At 40.2% G+C, this 15,301-nt stretch overlaps 2 protein-coding genes across 9 annotated transcripts in view; one reads left to right on the top strand and one right to left on the bottom strand.

The window, feature by feature from the left end:
• The window catches only part of CUL1 (cullin 1), a 53,629-nt gene extending 49,457 nt beyond the window's left edge, over positions 1-4,172 (top strand). The window contains exons 18-22 of the mRNA XM_066322541.1: positions 128-175; positions 265-347; positions 1,784-1,889; positions 2,626-2,739; positions 3,634-4,172. Coding sequence (XP_066178638.1) covers positions 128-175; positions 265-347; positions 1,784-1,889; positions 2,626-2,739; positions 3,634-3,714 — 432 coding nt within the window. The 3' untranslated portion in view covers positions 3,715-4,172. The remainder of the gene's footprint in view (positions 1-127; positions 176-264; positions 348-1,783; positions 1,890-2,625; positions 2,740-3,633) is intronic.
• Positions 4,173-6,141: 1,969 nt separating this feature from the next.
• EZH2 (enhancer of zeste 2 polycomb repressive complex 2 subunit) overlaps positions 6,142-15,301 on the bottom strand; it is a 50,246-nt gene continuing 41,086 nt past the window's right edge. For all 8 annotated transcript variants that reach the window (XM_066322512.1, XM_066322468.1, XM_066322476.1 and 5 more), the window contains exons 13-20: positions 11,713-11,753; positions 10,439-10,564; positions 9,889-10,067; positions 8,953-9,048; positions 8,242-8,323; positions 7,373-7,453; positions 7,176-7,260; positions 6,142-6,483 (exon numbers count right to left, since the gene is read on the bottom strand). In XM_066322512.1, the coding sequence (XP_066178609.1) occupies positions 6,423-6,483; positions 7,176-7,260; positions 7,373-7,453; positions 8,242-8,323; positions 8,953-9,048; positions 9,889-10,067; positions 10,439-10,564; positions 11,713-11,753 (751 nt within the window). In that variant the 3' untranslated portion in view covers positions 6,142-6,422. The remainder of the gene's footprint in view (positions 6,484-7,175; positions 7,261-7,372; positions 7,454-8,241; positions 8,324-8,952; positions 9,049-9,888; positions 10,068-10,438; positions 10,565-11,712; positions 11,754-15,301) is intronic.

The raw sequence follows: 15,301 nt of genomic DNA, 5'->3' as shown, positions 1-15,301 counted from the left end.
CCCCCTCATTTTGCAGTGCTGTTCACTCATTAGTTCTTAGTCTAAATATGTCCATTCTTGTTCAAGTTTTCAAGTTAGACAAAGGTGCTGTCTATCTGCGCTGACAATATTTCCTGTAATTTTGTAGGATATCTTGGCACAAGTTCTACAGATACTGTTGAAATCAAAATTGCTTGTAAGTACTCTTGTTTTCTTATGACCTGCTTAACATACAGTGAAAGATGTTAGAGACTATTTATTTGTTTGTTTATTTGTTTCTTGCAGGTTTTGGAAGATGAAAATGCAAATGTTGATGAAGTGGAGTTAAAACCAGATACTTTAATAAAACTGTATCTTGGTTACAAAAAGTAAGCAGTATACATCACTTAAATGTAATGGGTTGCATCCTCCTCTGTTTTGAAAATCTGGGTGAAACCTGATGTACATGGGATGAAAGCTTCAAGGTTCAAGTGCCAGTTCAAATATAGATCCAGTGTTAGGGGAGAGGGCTGGCAAATGATGGGATATGGGTGGTTTCGGCTCGTTGACTGTCATAAAGTCTATCAAGGCCTGACGTATTTTCCTATGTCCTTTTTGTTCTTTGATTCTTGTCTAATTCTTGAATAATTGATTCAAGTGCTGCCATTTCACTAGGGTGTGTTACTTGCATGCACTCGGCAAAATCTATGATATTTTATAAGGTTACAGTAATATCCAGTGACCAGCAAAGGTCAAAGGTATAAACGTTCATCCACTACTGCTAACGTGAGACGATCAGGCTCGTTTTATAACCACAGTGATTTGAAGACTTAATAAACACAGTTTTCAGTAGGTTTTATTACTTACAATAAACAGTTATGTATTTTAAGCTGTTTACAGCGCTGTGGTAGTTTTTATCATGCTTACCAGAGCATAGATACAAACACACATAAATTCAGTGAGGAGTTCAGTACTTGCCGAAGATAAGATCTCAAGTGAAAGAAACATTTTAAAACCTTTCCTTTACCTCACCGTTTATCTGCTTTCTATCCCCCTTTACCAATAATGAAAGGTTTGAGAATCCATGGTCTGTTGCATTAATGCAGTGATGGAAACAGCTCAGTGTTGCTGCACTGTGCAGCTGCTGGTTCCCAATTTATGATGGAGAGCACTGTGCTAAGTAACTCACAGATCCTCTCCTCAGTGCAACTAAGAGGCTGAGCAGAGCCCTGAGCTCCCTGGTGCTCTGATGCTGAGGTTTGCTCCCCACTTGTGACACAGGACCTTGTCTTGAGAGTGGCCACGTGTGGTAGTGGGCTCACCTCAGCACAGCCATCGGTGCTGGGGAGTGTGTGAAAGGAAGGCAGGGCTCAGTCCTACAGAACAAACAGATTTCTCCACATTATGGTCAGAATCCAGTCTGTAAATCAGAAAGGTGATTCTGTTTCCATTGGCTTCCTTTGTTCTCTTCCCTGACTCCAAGCTTCTTACTACACACAGAAATGTATTGAAAACAGTGTGCCTGTACACTAGTTAGACCTCACAGATCACTAGGATGGATTCAGTAAGTCGTGAAGTACACAGACACCCACCAGAAAGGTATTTCATTTTGTTGGTTGGATGTGGGCATTCTTTGGTCTTATTTTACTTTTTCTAAACTTGAATAAAGAGTGTCTAAGGTTTTCAGAAGAGCCAAAGTCCTATATTGTTTTAAAGTAATTATGGTGGTGTGGCTTTTGTTTTGGAGTTGTATTTTTGTGAGTTTTTTCTGTTTCTTTGCTTTTTAAACAGTCAATTGTTCATTAACTTCTGCTTTTCTTTACAGCAAAAAATTAAGGGTAAACATCAATGTGCCAATGAAGACTGAACAGAAGCAGGAGCAAGAAACTACACACAAAAATATAGAGGAAGATAGGAAACTACTGATTCAGGTAAGTTTTATTGCAGAATGCCGTCATGAACTCAGAATCACAACTTTGTGATCATTTAATGAAGCTTGCTGTAGGGTTTTCGTAATTTTTGTTTGAAGACAACATGGCATTGCAGTGCACTACAGAACTAGAGTTCAAAAAATGTGTTTAAAATGTTCTTAAAGGTGATTGGAGTCTGTAGTGGAAACTGGAGGAAATAATTTCTACAGATGGGATGTGTTCTTCACATTTGTTGATGTTGATGAGTGGGTTCCTTGGATGCACATGTTCACCAGACCTTGTCCTGGGTGAAAACTGAATAATAAAAAACTAGTCAAACCCAGGTAGTATGAAATTAACAGTGGTTTTATATCAGTTCATTTGGAATCGACTTGAGAGGTAGGGGAAGGAGATACAGATATACCACTTAGAGAGTGTCACAGTAAGGTTAAATATATAAAGGCTTTTTGCTACACAAGTAGTTCTTTGTGGCTCTTGTTACCAGTTGGTGCTATCATTATGACTGACTGTAAGTTCTAAAAGTTCATGTGTCAAAACAACTTTTACTGACTGTGTGCTGTGGAGACTGAGTCCTTGAAGTCTCTGAGTAGCTGACACATGTGGGCAAGCTTTTCCCGGCTGGTGCTCAAGTTGGTTGTGGTGATGCTTCTGCATGGGCAGACATGATTGAGGGGAGTTAAATGCAGAGGGACAAGTGCTGTGCTCCTAAACACACCTTTGCAACTTTGCTGTGCAGGCTGCTATTGTGAGAATTATGAAAATGAGGAAGGTTCTAAAACACCAGCAACTGCTTGGAGAAGTGCTAACACAGCTGTCCTCAAGGTTCAAGCCACGAGTTCCTGTAATTAAGGTATGTGAGACCCCCATCTCTGGACCTGGAGTCAAGGAGAGGAGGATGTATACACAGACAAAAACACATGCTTCTGAATTAGAAAGGAAGGCTAAGGAGATGAGATGGGCAAGGACAGATTTGAGTTGCAAGTAGGAAACATTTTAACCAGAAATACTGCCTTTATCTTAGGGTAGTGCCCATGTTTCACATTGTTGGCAGTGGTGGTAAAATAGTAGCTGGATGACATCTTTTCACATCAGTGTTAGCTTACCATAGCCCAAGGCTTACATTTTGTTCCTGTTCACCCAGTTCTGGGACAAGCGTCAGTCTTGGGGTTGGCTCGATAAAACCATTTCCTGCTTTCCTTTACAGTAAAAATGTTGGGAAGGGGAGCATTGTATTTAATTATTTACTCTTAATTATGTTGATTATATTAATTATTCATTTATGTATATTAATTTCTTCATCAGTTTGAGTGAGTTCACCAGCAGTTTTTACATCCACAACCAAGGGTAGGTGGGGCAAAGGACAGGCAGTGAGAGCATTTGCATAAACTAGCACCACTGCTGGGCAGTGACACAGGCAGCTCCTCACTGTAAGGTCTTCCATGACCTTACATAAGCTCTCTGCATCGTGGTGTGATTCTTTATTTGCTGCCTTACTATGAAGTTGCTCAGCATACTGATGATCTCCCAATCACACCCCTGGAATGGCATCCAGTGTAATTCAGTTTAGTGGACTAGCAAAGCCTTCTGCTTGGATGTGGTCAGGAGGAGAGTGAACTGCTGTGGTTTGTGTCCTTTGCCCACTCCTGTCCTTTGCTTGGCAGGGACTCCTGCGGAGGTCAAATCAAAATTTGGAGCAACTCCACAGAGGGGCTTTACACTTACCTCTGTTCTGTTCCTCCCACAGAAATGCATCGACATCCTCATTGAGAAGGAGTACTTGGAACGTGTAGATGGTGAGAAGGACACCTACAGTTACTTGGCTTAGCATTTTTATTAGCAATTACCTGACTATGACACTCGGCAAGTAGGTATGTGATGGAAAGAATGAAAGCGACAGAACTTCATAGCAGCCACCCTGCTGCCATTTGGACCTCCCTTTTTAATGACTGAGACCAGGACTCCATCAGCCAGTCTCAGATTTACATCAGAACTGCTCAGGATTGATACATTTCAAGTATGTAAATATGGACACCAATGCCATTTAATCTAATTTAAGAACAGAAAGGAATCAGACCCTTCTCGTTTAAGGGTTGCATGCTACTGCATTTAAATCAATACATTGGCTATATGATAAACAGCTGCCATCACAGGCAGCACTTATACATGTTGGCAGCACTTGGAGAGCGAGTCTGAATGGACCCATGTGTAATCTGCTATGAAAAACCATTTGTATAGTGTGTTTCATTTTTTAATGTGTGATAAATAATAAAAAAATTTAAAAGATTTCTGTACAAGTTGCATTTGGTTTTATTGTTTTAAGTTTCATGACTTACCTTTCTAAATGTAAATAAAAGGTATAATGGTTATGAAAGCTATTAGAAATTGGTTTTGCTTTTCTTCCCCATTTTCTGGTGCTTCAAGAACATTTTGTTCTCTGAAGATACTGTCATCTATCATTATCTGTGCATGTTATTTTTTTGAAGAGGAAATGTCTGCACTTTGAAAATATAAGAAATTTGTGATGATTTCACAAGATATGCAGAACAGAAACTACTCAGAATATATGTGGCAATGCTTGGTCTTCTGAAATTTGAGCTGGTTTTAATATTGCTCATTGTGCTATAAAGTACATCACACTTGCATAAATGCTGCCTAGAATAAAGGAGGTTTAGGCTGCCCATTTCTTTGACTGGAGCAGAAAATCAAGTGAGTTCCTGAAGAACAATTCTCATTAAATGCAACCTGTGATGGGAATTAAAATACTTTCAAGTGTTACTACACATACCCTATTGACCAGGCCTCATTCTGTTCTTCGCATGTTTTATTAAATGTGTTGGCTTTTCACATGCTACAAGCAAAATGTTGCCATCCTCACAGGTCTGATTCTTGGTAATCTCTATTTTCTGTTCTTGATCGTGAAAAGAACTTCTGTAGCCACTTTACCCTTTGTGGAAATTGTATTTTGTTCAGTGTTTCTTCTTACAGGAAACGAGACAGGTTTTGTGTTGCTAATGTTTCCCTCTTGAGGGAAACTAATGGTTACAGTTGAACTCTGGGTTTAAAAAAATATTATGAAGCACTACTAGATGTGATTCAAACTTATTTGGAAAATGAGGGGTGTCATCTGCATTTGAGATTTTGTATGCTTGTCATTTCTGTTCTGAGAGAGCTAAAGACTGCCATTAGGGGCATTAGAAGAATCTTGCTGCTCAGTTTTAAAGTTGCATTTGGAAATTTAGAAGAGTCAGACTGGTGATGCCTCTTAATTTCTTTGGTATTTTCTAAGATACTGTTTTGTCATTGTAAACCTGTCTTGCAGAAAGTTCAGGGCTAATAGATTTAAAGAAGCAGCCTGAATTCCTTTCTTAGTTGGAAGGCCAGAAATCACTGATCTGAGCTGCCTTTCAAAGCCCTGGTCTGGTTAAAGCAGGGCTTTGTGTACTATGTATCCAGGAGCTGTGCTCTGCCTGAGGAGGGAGAAAATCAGACTTTTACTTTTGGACTGTTCTTTTCCTCATGAACTCTTAGTTCTTACCTGGGCCACCACCAAGGTGGAAGGCACGTGGCAGCTGCCTCTGCTGTACATGGAGTGTGGAAGCAGGAAGAGCTGAACTCAGCCCCAGGCTTGGAGCCCCCTCAGCACGGCAGCTAAATGGTCACTCTGGACAGGATTTCATGGACTCGGCCTGTGCCTGCCCTCCCTGCAGCTGATTTGACCAGAGCATTGTGCTCTACTTCGCAAGAGGCTGCAGAGTTCACAATCCACTAGCAAGGAAGAAATAAATGTGGTAGCCCTGTACAGACATCCAGCTTCAATCTAAATGATTCTGGATGAAAACTATACATTTCTCTTCTACATCTCCTATTTTTTAAATGTACCTGTAATTACTGTTGTATTCATCATTCAGTTTGGTGCTTCAGAGACGCCACAGTGAGGGCACCTTATACCACAGCTTTGTCTTGAAAGTAGTGTTTGTCACAGAAATCACAGCTATTCTGGCAATTGTAGGAGTTTCTGGGCTGCAGCCATTCCTCCAGAGAACATGGATGGAGCTGCATGCCCAGGGAGCTGAGAAGCTGCAGCACCACAGTCACCTGACTGAGAGCTACACTGTTTGCATCTTCACACTGATCTTAAATGTGACCCAAAGTAATAGTAACAGGAGACAAGTATGGAGTGGTCTTTGCACAGAAGTTACAGGTTAAATCCACATTGCTTTCTCAAGGGGCTTGATACAAAATTCCAACTCAATTCCAGTAAAAATGAAGAAGTTCAAGTATCCTTTATTCAAGGTTGAAAAATGTACCACACCACATTATTGCAAAAGTTCATAGGTACAAAACACTTTGCAGCTGGTGAGAAGGCAATAAAAAGTTGGGGTTTTTTAAATTTGTTACTATAAATTACTGTTACAGTACTTTGCAAATACAGAATTTCAAATTGCATCATTTTTATTTTTCTAAAATTGCCCACAGTACTAGAAATTCCTGAAGATAAGGCAGCTGTTTGTTTAAAAGAAGAGGTAGCTGGTGTCAAGGGATTTCCATTTCTCTTTCAATGCCCACATACTTAAGGGCATCAGCTTGGCTGTATCTGGAAAAAAAAATCACAAAAATCCAGTGTCATGGAACGTTTCAGCTTAATTGTTCTGACAGAATAGCACCACAGCCATATATATTATAATATATATTATATTATACTCTCAGATTTCCCATCACTTCCTCACCAGCTGGGACGTTTCCTCTTTGTGTTAATTTGCAGGTGCATAGCACTGCTGACCCACTCAAGAAACTACCTTCAGAGGTGTTTGATCAAGAGGAGACAAATCACTAAAATTCCATCTTTTCCACCTTGAATCTCACAGTCCTGAAGTTCATTATCAGTACTGGAAAGCAGCTGCATTTCTCAAGGTTGACCCTACACAGTATTGCCACTGGACAGCTTACTTTTTGTTCTGTAATTTCATTCTCTGAAATTCTTGCCTATTTCTGAATGATGGGGGGGTTAATTTGTACTGGCACCTAGGGAACCCAACCAGAGAAAGTCTGTCCCCATTTGTCACTACACTTTGCTCTGTAGGAGCTGCTGTTCCAAGTTTGCAGGCTCTTAAACAGCTGCTTTGCTCAAATCAGTCTTGCTAGGACATCTGGCTTAACAAAATCAGTGTGGGGAGAGCTGCTTCTCAGCTGCTGAGTCCTGAGGTTGCAGGGACCAGGTAGGCCCAGGAATTAACTCTGAGCTGCACAGATATGAAAGCTAATCCCATCTGAAATCCATCTACCCACCTGTAGTCAAAGAACAGTTCTTCACCAGTCTGAATGGCTCTTTTAGCAAATATTCCTATTCTGTGATCACCATTAACCATCATAACTGTTTTAAAAGAAATAAGGTGTGTTAGTACAAAGACTGATAAAATGCATGCTAAAGAAATATCTCACAGTATTTCATACATTGATGAAAGGAAAGTAAATGTGAGACTTACCTTTTGCATAGCAGTTGGGATTTACTGAATGGTTTGCAAATCTAATTTTGTTGCCCTTGCGTGTTGCATCAACCACAAAATCTGCAGGGGGCAGAAAAAAGAACAAAACTCACAAATGATGGATGGGTCACCTAGAAACACATTTTTGAGTTTAATGTGCTCTAGTGTGCTTGGATCTTAGCAGTTGGAGAAGATAACTGCTCAGCTTCCCTGGTGGAAGAGCTGGCCCACCACCCTACAACAGCTGAACTCAGCTGTTCCACACTGCTTTTCCTTTACCTCCTGCCACAGTGGCACCACCTTAGCTTCTCCTTGAAGCTTCTCCATCTTTATTCCAAAAGGATAAGCTCCGTGAATCTGCTAAGCCAACACTGACATAAAGCAGCAGGTTTTTTTCCTCATTTCAACTATTTTCTAGTATTTTATGCTTGACACGGTGCAGTCTGTATTTTTCTTTTCTAGTGGCAGCAGCCACATACCACATATCTATATGTAGCTTTCCCCTCCCAAATGCAATTACTATCATAACTTACTGCTGATGTAATTCAGTAAAATTACTTGAGACAACATCTGCTTCTATGTTCTTCAGTCTACTTAATATCTGCACATAATTTTACTCCATGAAGTTCTACTCTTGTATAGTAGTAGCTTGTGCAACAGGCTCCATCACTACACCTAGCTGACTAGCATTTAGAGAAAAAAACCCAAAGACTAGCTCTCAACAGAATGAATCCAGACACTGATAAGGAAAGATGTATGGAAAAAAATTCTCACTGTTGCCTGTATCTGCAGAAGAATAGGGCTGAACAAAAGGCTGAGCATAAATACTTTATATATGCTGCCAAGGGTTGCAGCTAATGCATACATACCATTATTCAAGTTAAACAGAAAGCTGCACATGTATTTGTCGTACACTTTTCCTCTTCTGTCTGCCTCATCCTGAGAAATAATCTGAAAGAAACACCACTTGTAAAAAAGAGAAGCACTACTTCATTGTGTAACCATAGCAGCTTAATGTCAAACCACCCCTCAACCTTCTGAAGGACAGGTGGGAGTTTTTTTATTCTCTGGGATTCAAAGTATTCCCAAACAAAGTGTTGTTTTCAGCAAGCATTCTGCACTTACCAACATCCATGCTTTGCTCTTAGCTTAAATAAACTCTTTCAGGGCAGAAGAAAAGCAAGAATTGCTTCTCCTCTCAAAATCAGGACTGCATACCTAACTCTGGGTTTTATTGCTACAGAATATTATAGCTTAGCAAAAGCTCCTACTTTCAGTACTATACTAAATGATTTGCCACTAAATTCCATGCCTGTCTGAACTGAAATTCCATCTAAAAGAAAAAGCCCATTCCAGCCTCTCCTTCTCACAAGAACCTGTTTCAAAATTTTTGTGACATATCAATTGTGTAGCTCCTGGAGTTTGAGCCTGTGACAGCAGTTACAGCCCATGACACTCAGTCAGCCCCATGTCTCTGTCTGAACGTGACACCGGGTTACAGACAATGGTATCCCATGGTCAGGCCCTGTCAATGCATAATTTCACCAGTTAAACTCATATCCAGTGTTCTCCATGCTTACCTCACCACAGTATTCAGAGATGAATTCATTCTTCTGTACAGGATCTTTGATAAAAATTCCCCAGCCTGCCACATCTGAAGGTGCCAATAGTAAGTGCTGTGGAACAGAAAAACCAGAAAGTTTAGATATGCCTCAGATTTGAGTTCAGGGTTTTTTCCCATTTTGTTTTGTATCACTTAGTGAAATGTATATGCTGGGACTCCAGGAGAGCAGACAAATCCAGAGTCTTCTAATGATCAAACACACTAAAATTACAGCTTGTGGATCAGAAGATGTATGTAAAAGAAAAATGACCAAGTATTTGAAAACTACTAAAAATTTTAGTTTAACCATCCCAAGACACCTTGAAATGATTACATAAAAATTCATTTACCGAAGACTTCAACTTCAAAAAGACTGTAGACACTGATGATTAGCTCAGTAATCAACTATTTTGTGATAAGACATTCCAGAGTAGAAATAAACTTTGGCTTACTGATTTATTGATTTATTTGCTACAACTGAATGGGCTTTCAAGACTTAGTAGACTCTATAGAAGTTTATGCCTTAGAATCAACAACTGAAAAAAGAAACAGCTTCTAGACTCTGGGATAAACTTCTTTATGCTGATCTGGGGAAAGACTGCTGAGGTATCACTTTAAAACAGCAGCCTATTTGCAAGTAAGAAGCAAAGCCTGAATGGGGAAAAGGAGCTATTCTGCTGCAGTGCTGCACAGAAAACATTAATTGGTACATGACAAAATGTAGATAGACATTAAGAGCAAGACATGAGCAAGCTAACAAGTGACAACTCCCTTCCTTGCTGTTTGGTTTGGGGTTTTTTGCTTTCCCCTTTTGACAGCATGAAGGCAAGGAAATTCCATTCTCTGGCTTGAAAATACAAGAACACCTCAAAACCCAGGCAACAGACATTCAGTTGTATAACTCTGGACCTACTTTTTTGGATCCTCTCTGAATGCTACAGTTCTTGCAAGAAACATTTTTGCTATCCCAGTGGTCAGCTGCTCCACAAGTCAAGCAGAGGTCAGGATCACACTCACGGACAGCCAGGTAACAGGGGCACTGCTTGGTGTTACATTGTGCTTTACAGCGACACCCAGGAAAACGATTTTGGCCTGCAAAAGAATGTGTGGGAAAGAAAAAGAGCAAGCATGAAAAAATACAGCATAAAATTAAGACTCTGCAGATTAGAGCATATCAGAATATTGGTAACACAGCCATTGATACGTGCATAGGACATTCAGAAGTGCTGCAAATTTTTCCTTCCCTGATTTTAATTACTCTTCCTCAATTTTAACTCTGAAGACTGCTTCTGACTTCTTACAATGGCCAATTACAGGGGCCAAATTAAACTGAACATGCTCACACTGTTTGACACAATTTACTGCTCCTGTAGCTGTCTGAAGTACAGACAGACTGGTAGTACATAGCTCAATGGTGGGACAGTGAGACAAGTTTATAGGTAACTTTTAAATGTTTTACTTACATTCTGAGCTGCACTGACAAAACTTCTCACAGAAGTTTTGAGCAATTACACATGGGCATGAGCTATCACAAGGCTGACGTGGGTGATCACATGGCTGATAGTTGTAAACGTGATTCGATGACCCATCTGAATAAAAATAGCAACACTTTGTGAAGTTGAAAGTTGCAAACAAACAGCATACAGTTCCCCTCACTCTAAGGCAGAAATTCCCTTTTAGTCATTTAACTAAACAAGCCCAAACATGAACAAAAACCCAAACCCATAACGAGTGGGGTTAAAAACCCAAAAGACACAAAACCAGAACTGTAACATTAGTGAGGTGTTTTACACCATTACCTGCCTTCCTAGTCCACCTCGTTCTGCCATTGCTCAGCTGCTTTGAGTATTCAGGGCTGAAAGTTGCTTATGTGGAAAACAATGGTATAATTTCCTGTCTGAACATGTTTTGGAATAGCACTGATATTATTCAGCAAAGTAAATTTGCTTAAATACCCAAAGCAATTTTTAATGTGGAACAAGTCAACTTTCAAACAGTTAACACTGGCAATGTAACCTCATTATTATTATTATTATTATTATTATTATTATTATTATTATACCACTGTGCTTTCCCAAGTCAATTTTCCAGTACAACAATGCTGAAGTCTTCCAGGCAAGAAAGGAACTACCAGGGACAAGTCTAGATCTTTACCTATAGAGCAGCTAGGAGAATTTGGTGCTATATAAATTATATTTCCCATTAATGCTCCTGAGCTTGTTTTAGGTTTGTATGAATTAGTAAATTTGTAAAAATGCTCAAGTAAGCAACCAGCAACAAAAAAGGAGAGAGACAAACTGATCAATTATTTATGTTGCTAGAAGTCCCAACCATTCTCAACCACTTTTCAGACAACTATTTCTAAATTAAGCTGGCTTACAAAAAAAAGGCACTTTTTACTGCAGCTCCTATTCTTAATACCATTTTTACCTGTGCTTCAATGAGGCCATACTGGAAAGACTGTAAATTCAGCTTCCTTTCCTTTTTGTGGAATTATACAGAGCTCTTCCAGCTATGTAAACCAAAGAGTACCTTTTGTCCCTACAATATGTGTAGCGAGAGTAAATGCTTTTTAATTTTCATTCCCCTAGAATTTCTAGTTTCCCACAGAACATATACAATGGCCTAATATTAAAAAAACAAACAACCAGCCCCACCCACAAACAACCAAAACCAAAAAAAAGCAATAGTAGAATCTTAAAAGTTCAAGACATAAATTGAATGGAAAGATGCTAACCCTTTTTCAGCTGTATCTTTCTGCAATGAGCAGCCCACAACCTGCAAAAACACAAAACAAACAAGAAGGTTGACAGGAACTCCTCCTGCAGTGGGCTGGGAAAGGCAGCTGCATCTTGCACCCACACTTGACTTAAGATGGGAAAGTTTCTGGAGACCTGAACAGCTGCTAACTGCACACAAGTCAGCGGGGCTGCAGCAGAACCGCCCTGTCCCAGTCTCTTGGGCTTGACGAGATCAGAGCTCTGCAGGCTGCTTCCCCCACTCCCCACACCATTCCTTAGTCCCAGGGTCGTACATGTGAGCAGTCCCAACCTAGCCCAGCCTAGAGATGCCTAAACTCTGATGGCCTTGCAGGAAACCCTGCCAAGAGCAGGCTGCTGGAGCTGCTGCTGGCAGCCAGGAACAGCAGTGAAGGAAGGATACGAAGTTGCAGATCTGGAGGGTCATGTCCCAACAGGGGGATGAAATGGGGCAGCTGTTTGCTTCACAGGATTTGGCCCCAGCACCACTCTGGCTGTCACCTATAGATCACAGCCAGGTCCTACCCTTCACCTCAGGAGCTCCAAGTGCTTGACAGGAGACAGTGCCTGCCTGGCACAGCCACAGTGATGGGACCTCAGTATTCCTTCTGGCTGGACACTTTTCCCCAGTTGTCCTGGCTAGTGGTGCTGTACTGAGCCTTTCCCCTTCTGCTTCAAAGTCTACATTCCTTTGTCTTATATTCTTACAGTTTTCCTTCCATGTCCCCTCTCTCAGGTAGCTCAGCCAAGCATACCCCTTGCCAGAAGTGGTATTTCTGTTGTGTGGTGGATTTTATTGTTTGCATTTGCTGCTTTGCTGTGGGTTTTTTTTAAGAATAACGTGCTTTTGGTTAGCATATAACATAACTCACTATACTTGAAAATTCTTACAAGTTACATTTACCCCGTTATTTTGTATCCATTTCAGATTGCAAACTCTTTGGCCAGGGAATGTCAGCTATTCCATAAATACAGATACAATCAAGCAAAAATACCTGTCTGGACCAAAGTACCAAAAGGAAAACCAGATGTTTAATTTCAGTTGTTCTATTTTTTCTTCAATTCTGTGCATTTTAGTTACCACTTGTATTTATGTGAACACATATAAAAATTTAGATTAAGGATTTTCAAAGTTTATACTTCTTGGACCTCCTTACTATATCATGTAACAACATCAAGACGATATGGGAGAAGCCTCATTCCTTGGTCAAATAATACTTTGCCATCTGCATCAAGCAACCTCACTTTCTCTGCAGATTTATTGAGCTGCCCAAAACACACAAGAACACAGGCACTAAAAGATCCCCAGCACAGACCACATACAAAAAAAGCTATTCTGCCTTCGAGTGAATGCAACACTCCTCAGAAGCTTGCACACTGAAAAAATATCTCCCACTGTAACTACTTAAATGAACTTTTTAGCTGCTACTACTTTCATAAAAGCATAGCAGCTTTTACTTCAACTAAATGGTGTGGCAGCACCCTCCAAAAGCTTCAGATAAATAAGATTCTCTATGATATTGCCCTTCTAAAGCATTGTTACGAGATTTAACTTAACAACCAACTTTCTTAAAAGCACTGAAGGACCCCATACAAATTAGAAACCCACAAAGGCAGATTTGTCCAAGCAACTAAGGCTGAATGGAAGGAAGAAGTCCAGCATCACAGAGTACTAAGAGATGATATACCTATAAAGAGTGATTCACTCTAGAAGAAAAGGCTACCAACATAAATTTATGAATTATGAGAAATTGGCTCTACAAGAAGACACTTCCCATATGCCTGAAAGGAGCACAATTTTGACTTAAATTACTCTAATGCATGCCAAAGTACTTTCTTTCTTGTCTACCTGGTATTTGGAAGATGTAACATATCATATTTTTGAACAAATCTTTCACAGAAACTTGTCTGTCATCCCAAGATAATATGAACTGTCTAGCACAGCAAACCCTTAAAAGCATTCTGTGGCCAGACTTCTTAAAATACTCTTTCATTAGCAATTAGCAGCTTTACTTTTTCTCCTAAGGTAAGCACTATCCTAACACTTAAAATGTACACAAATGTGCACACACATCAACAAAGCATTAATAGTAACAAGTCAAAGCAGAAAGAACACTACAGGTGGCAGTCACAATAGGAAAGGCATCCCTCTGCTCTGCCCCTCTTCTGGAGATTGGTGTCACAGGAGGGAGAGCGGGGCTGGAGACAGTGGCAGTGACAGGAACTGCAGGGAATGGCACAAGACAACAGGAAGCAGGCTGCCAACACTGACCAACTCGACAGGACTTTTGACTGGCACAATCCAATACATTCACTGCCTTGTAACTTCCAAAAACTGCCACAAAGCACCACAAGTTCCCCTGGTTAGTGCACAAAGCTGGAGCCTGAGCGAGCACCATACTAAAGGCAGATTAATTTTTGAATCTGCCCTATATAAATCTGCTATTTCAAAGGCAGGCCATTTCAAAGAAGGCAAGACTTGGTCCCATGCAGCAGAAAGCAAAGGCAAGGAAAAGACAGAGTTGAGAAAGCACTCACAACTTGAAGCTTCATTGCTTCATTTAAAAAAGCCAACTGGAAACTCCATGGCAGGTTTCCAAGCAAGCTGGTGGATTTGTACATCTGGTTGCTGACATCTGCAGGAGAGCCAGCTTAGAAAACAAGTGTTTCCAGAAGAATCATGACAGAAGCTGTCAAAGATACTGTTCTTCTCTTCTAACAACCTACTAGACTTTGCCAGTGGTTTTAGGCATCAGCTGTGTCAGCCAACCCAGCAATAAAAACATTCTTTGGAAGAAGCTGCTCCAGCATTTCTTGCTTTGCACAGGGATACTCTGCTATCAGAGAGAGCACTAAGAATTCAAAATAAATGCCAATTATGTCAAATATGTAGTTGAGTCTTTGCAGTGTTTGATTTCTTGGCATCATTCAAAGATTCTGTCTCCCAGATCATCTTATCCACAGCCTCCCCACCACTCCAAGACTCAGACTTCCAACCAGGTAGCACGTGAGAGTATTTGTGCCAATGCCTCAGCTGCACCTTTTGTCTGGTAACAGTGAGACTTTAAATCCCAACAAAAAGTCATCCTGAACTCTTGGCAAAACTACATAAGCTATTCAAACACATGCAGTGAGCAGCAGTCCAGCAGAAGGTAGGTACAGGGGGAGGAAAATGAGAAAGTGGTGGTGGGGGGATATATTTTCAAATAAAATTAGTAAGTGGCCTCTGAATGAGGGAGAAGAGGAAAACCAAAACAATAAAGAAGCAGCTTTATATGGCCTTAAAATCAGTACTGAAATAGAGGAAGGAGTGCTGGTTAGTTAAAGCAAATTCAACTCGGCTCCCAGCAATGGAAGAAAAACATACACATGGAAGAATGAACAGTACTGAAGTGCACTCTCCCTCCAGCAAACACCCATGCTTTTCAGAATTCTTTCTTCATTCAGGTTTTTGTGGGGGTTTTTTTTGTTTGTTTTGGGTTTTGTTTGTTTGTTTGTTTTGGGTTTTTTTGTTTTTTTTTTCTTTTTTTTGTTTTTTTTTTTTTTTGGTTTTTTTTTTTTTTTTAC

The sequence above is a fragment of the Sylvia atricapilla genome, chromosome 1 (genome assembly GCF_009819655.1).
Source record: "Sylvia atricapilla isolate bSylAtr1 chromosome 1, bSylAtr1.pri, whole genome shotgun sequence".
Taxonomy (NCBI): Eukaryota; Metazoa; Chordata; class Aves; order Passeriformes; family Sylviidae; genus Sylvia; species Sylvia atricapilla.
Note: the sequence above shows the minus strand (reverse complement) of the source record. Positions and strands in the feature narration are given on the sequence as shown.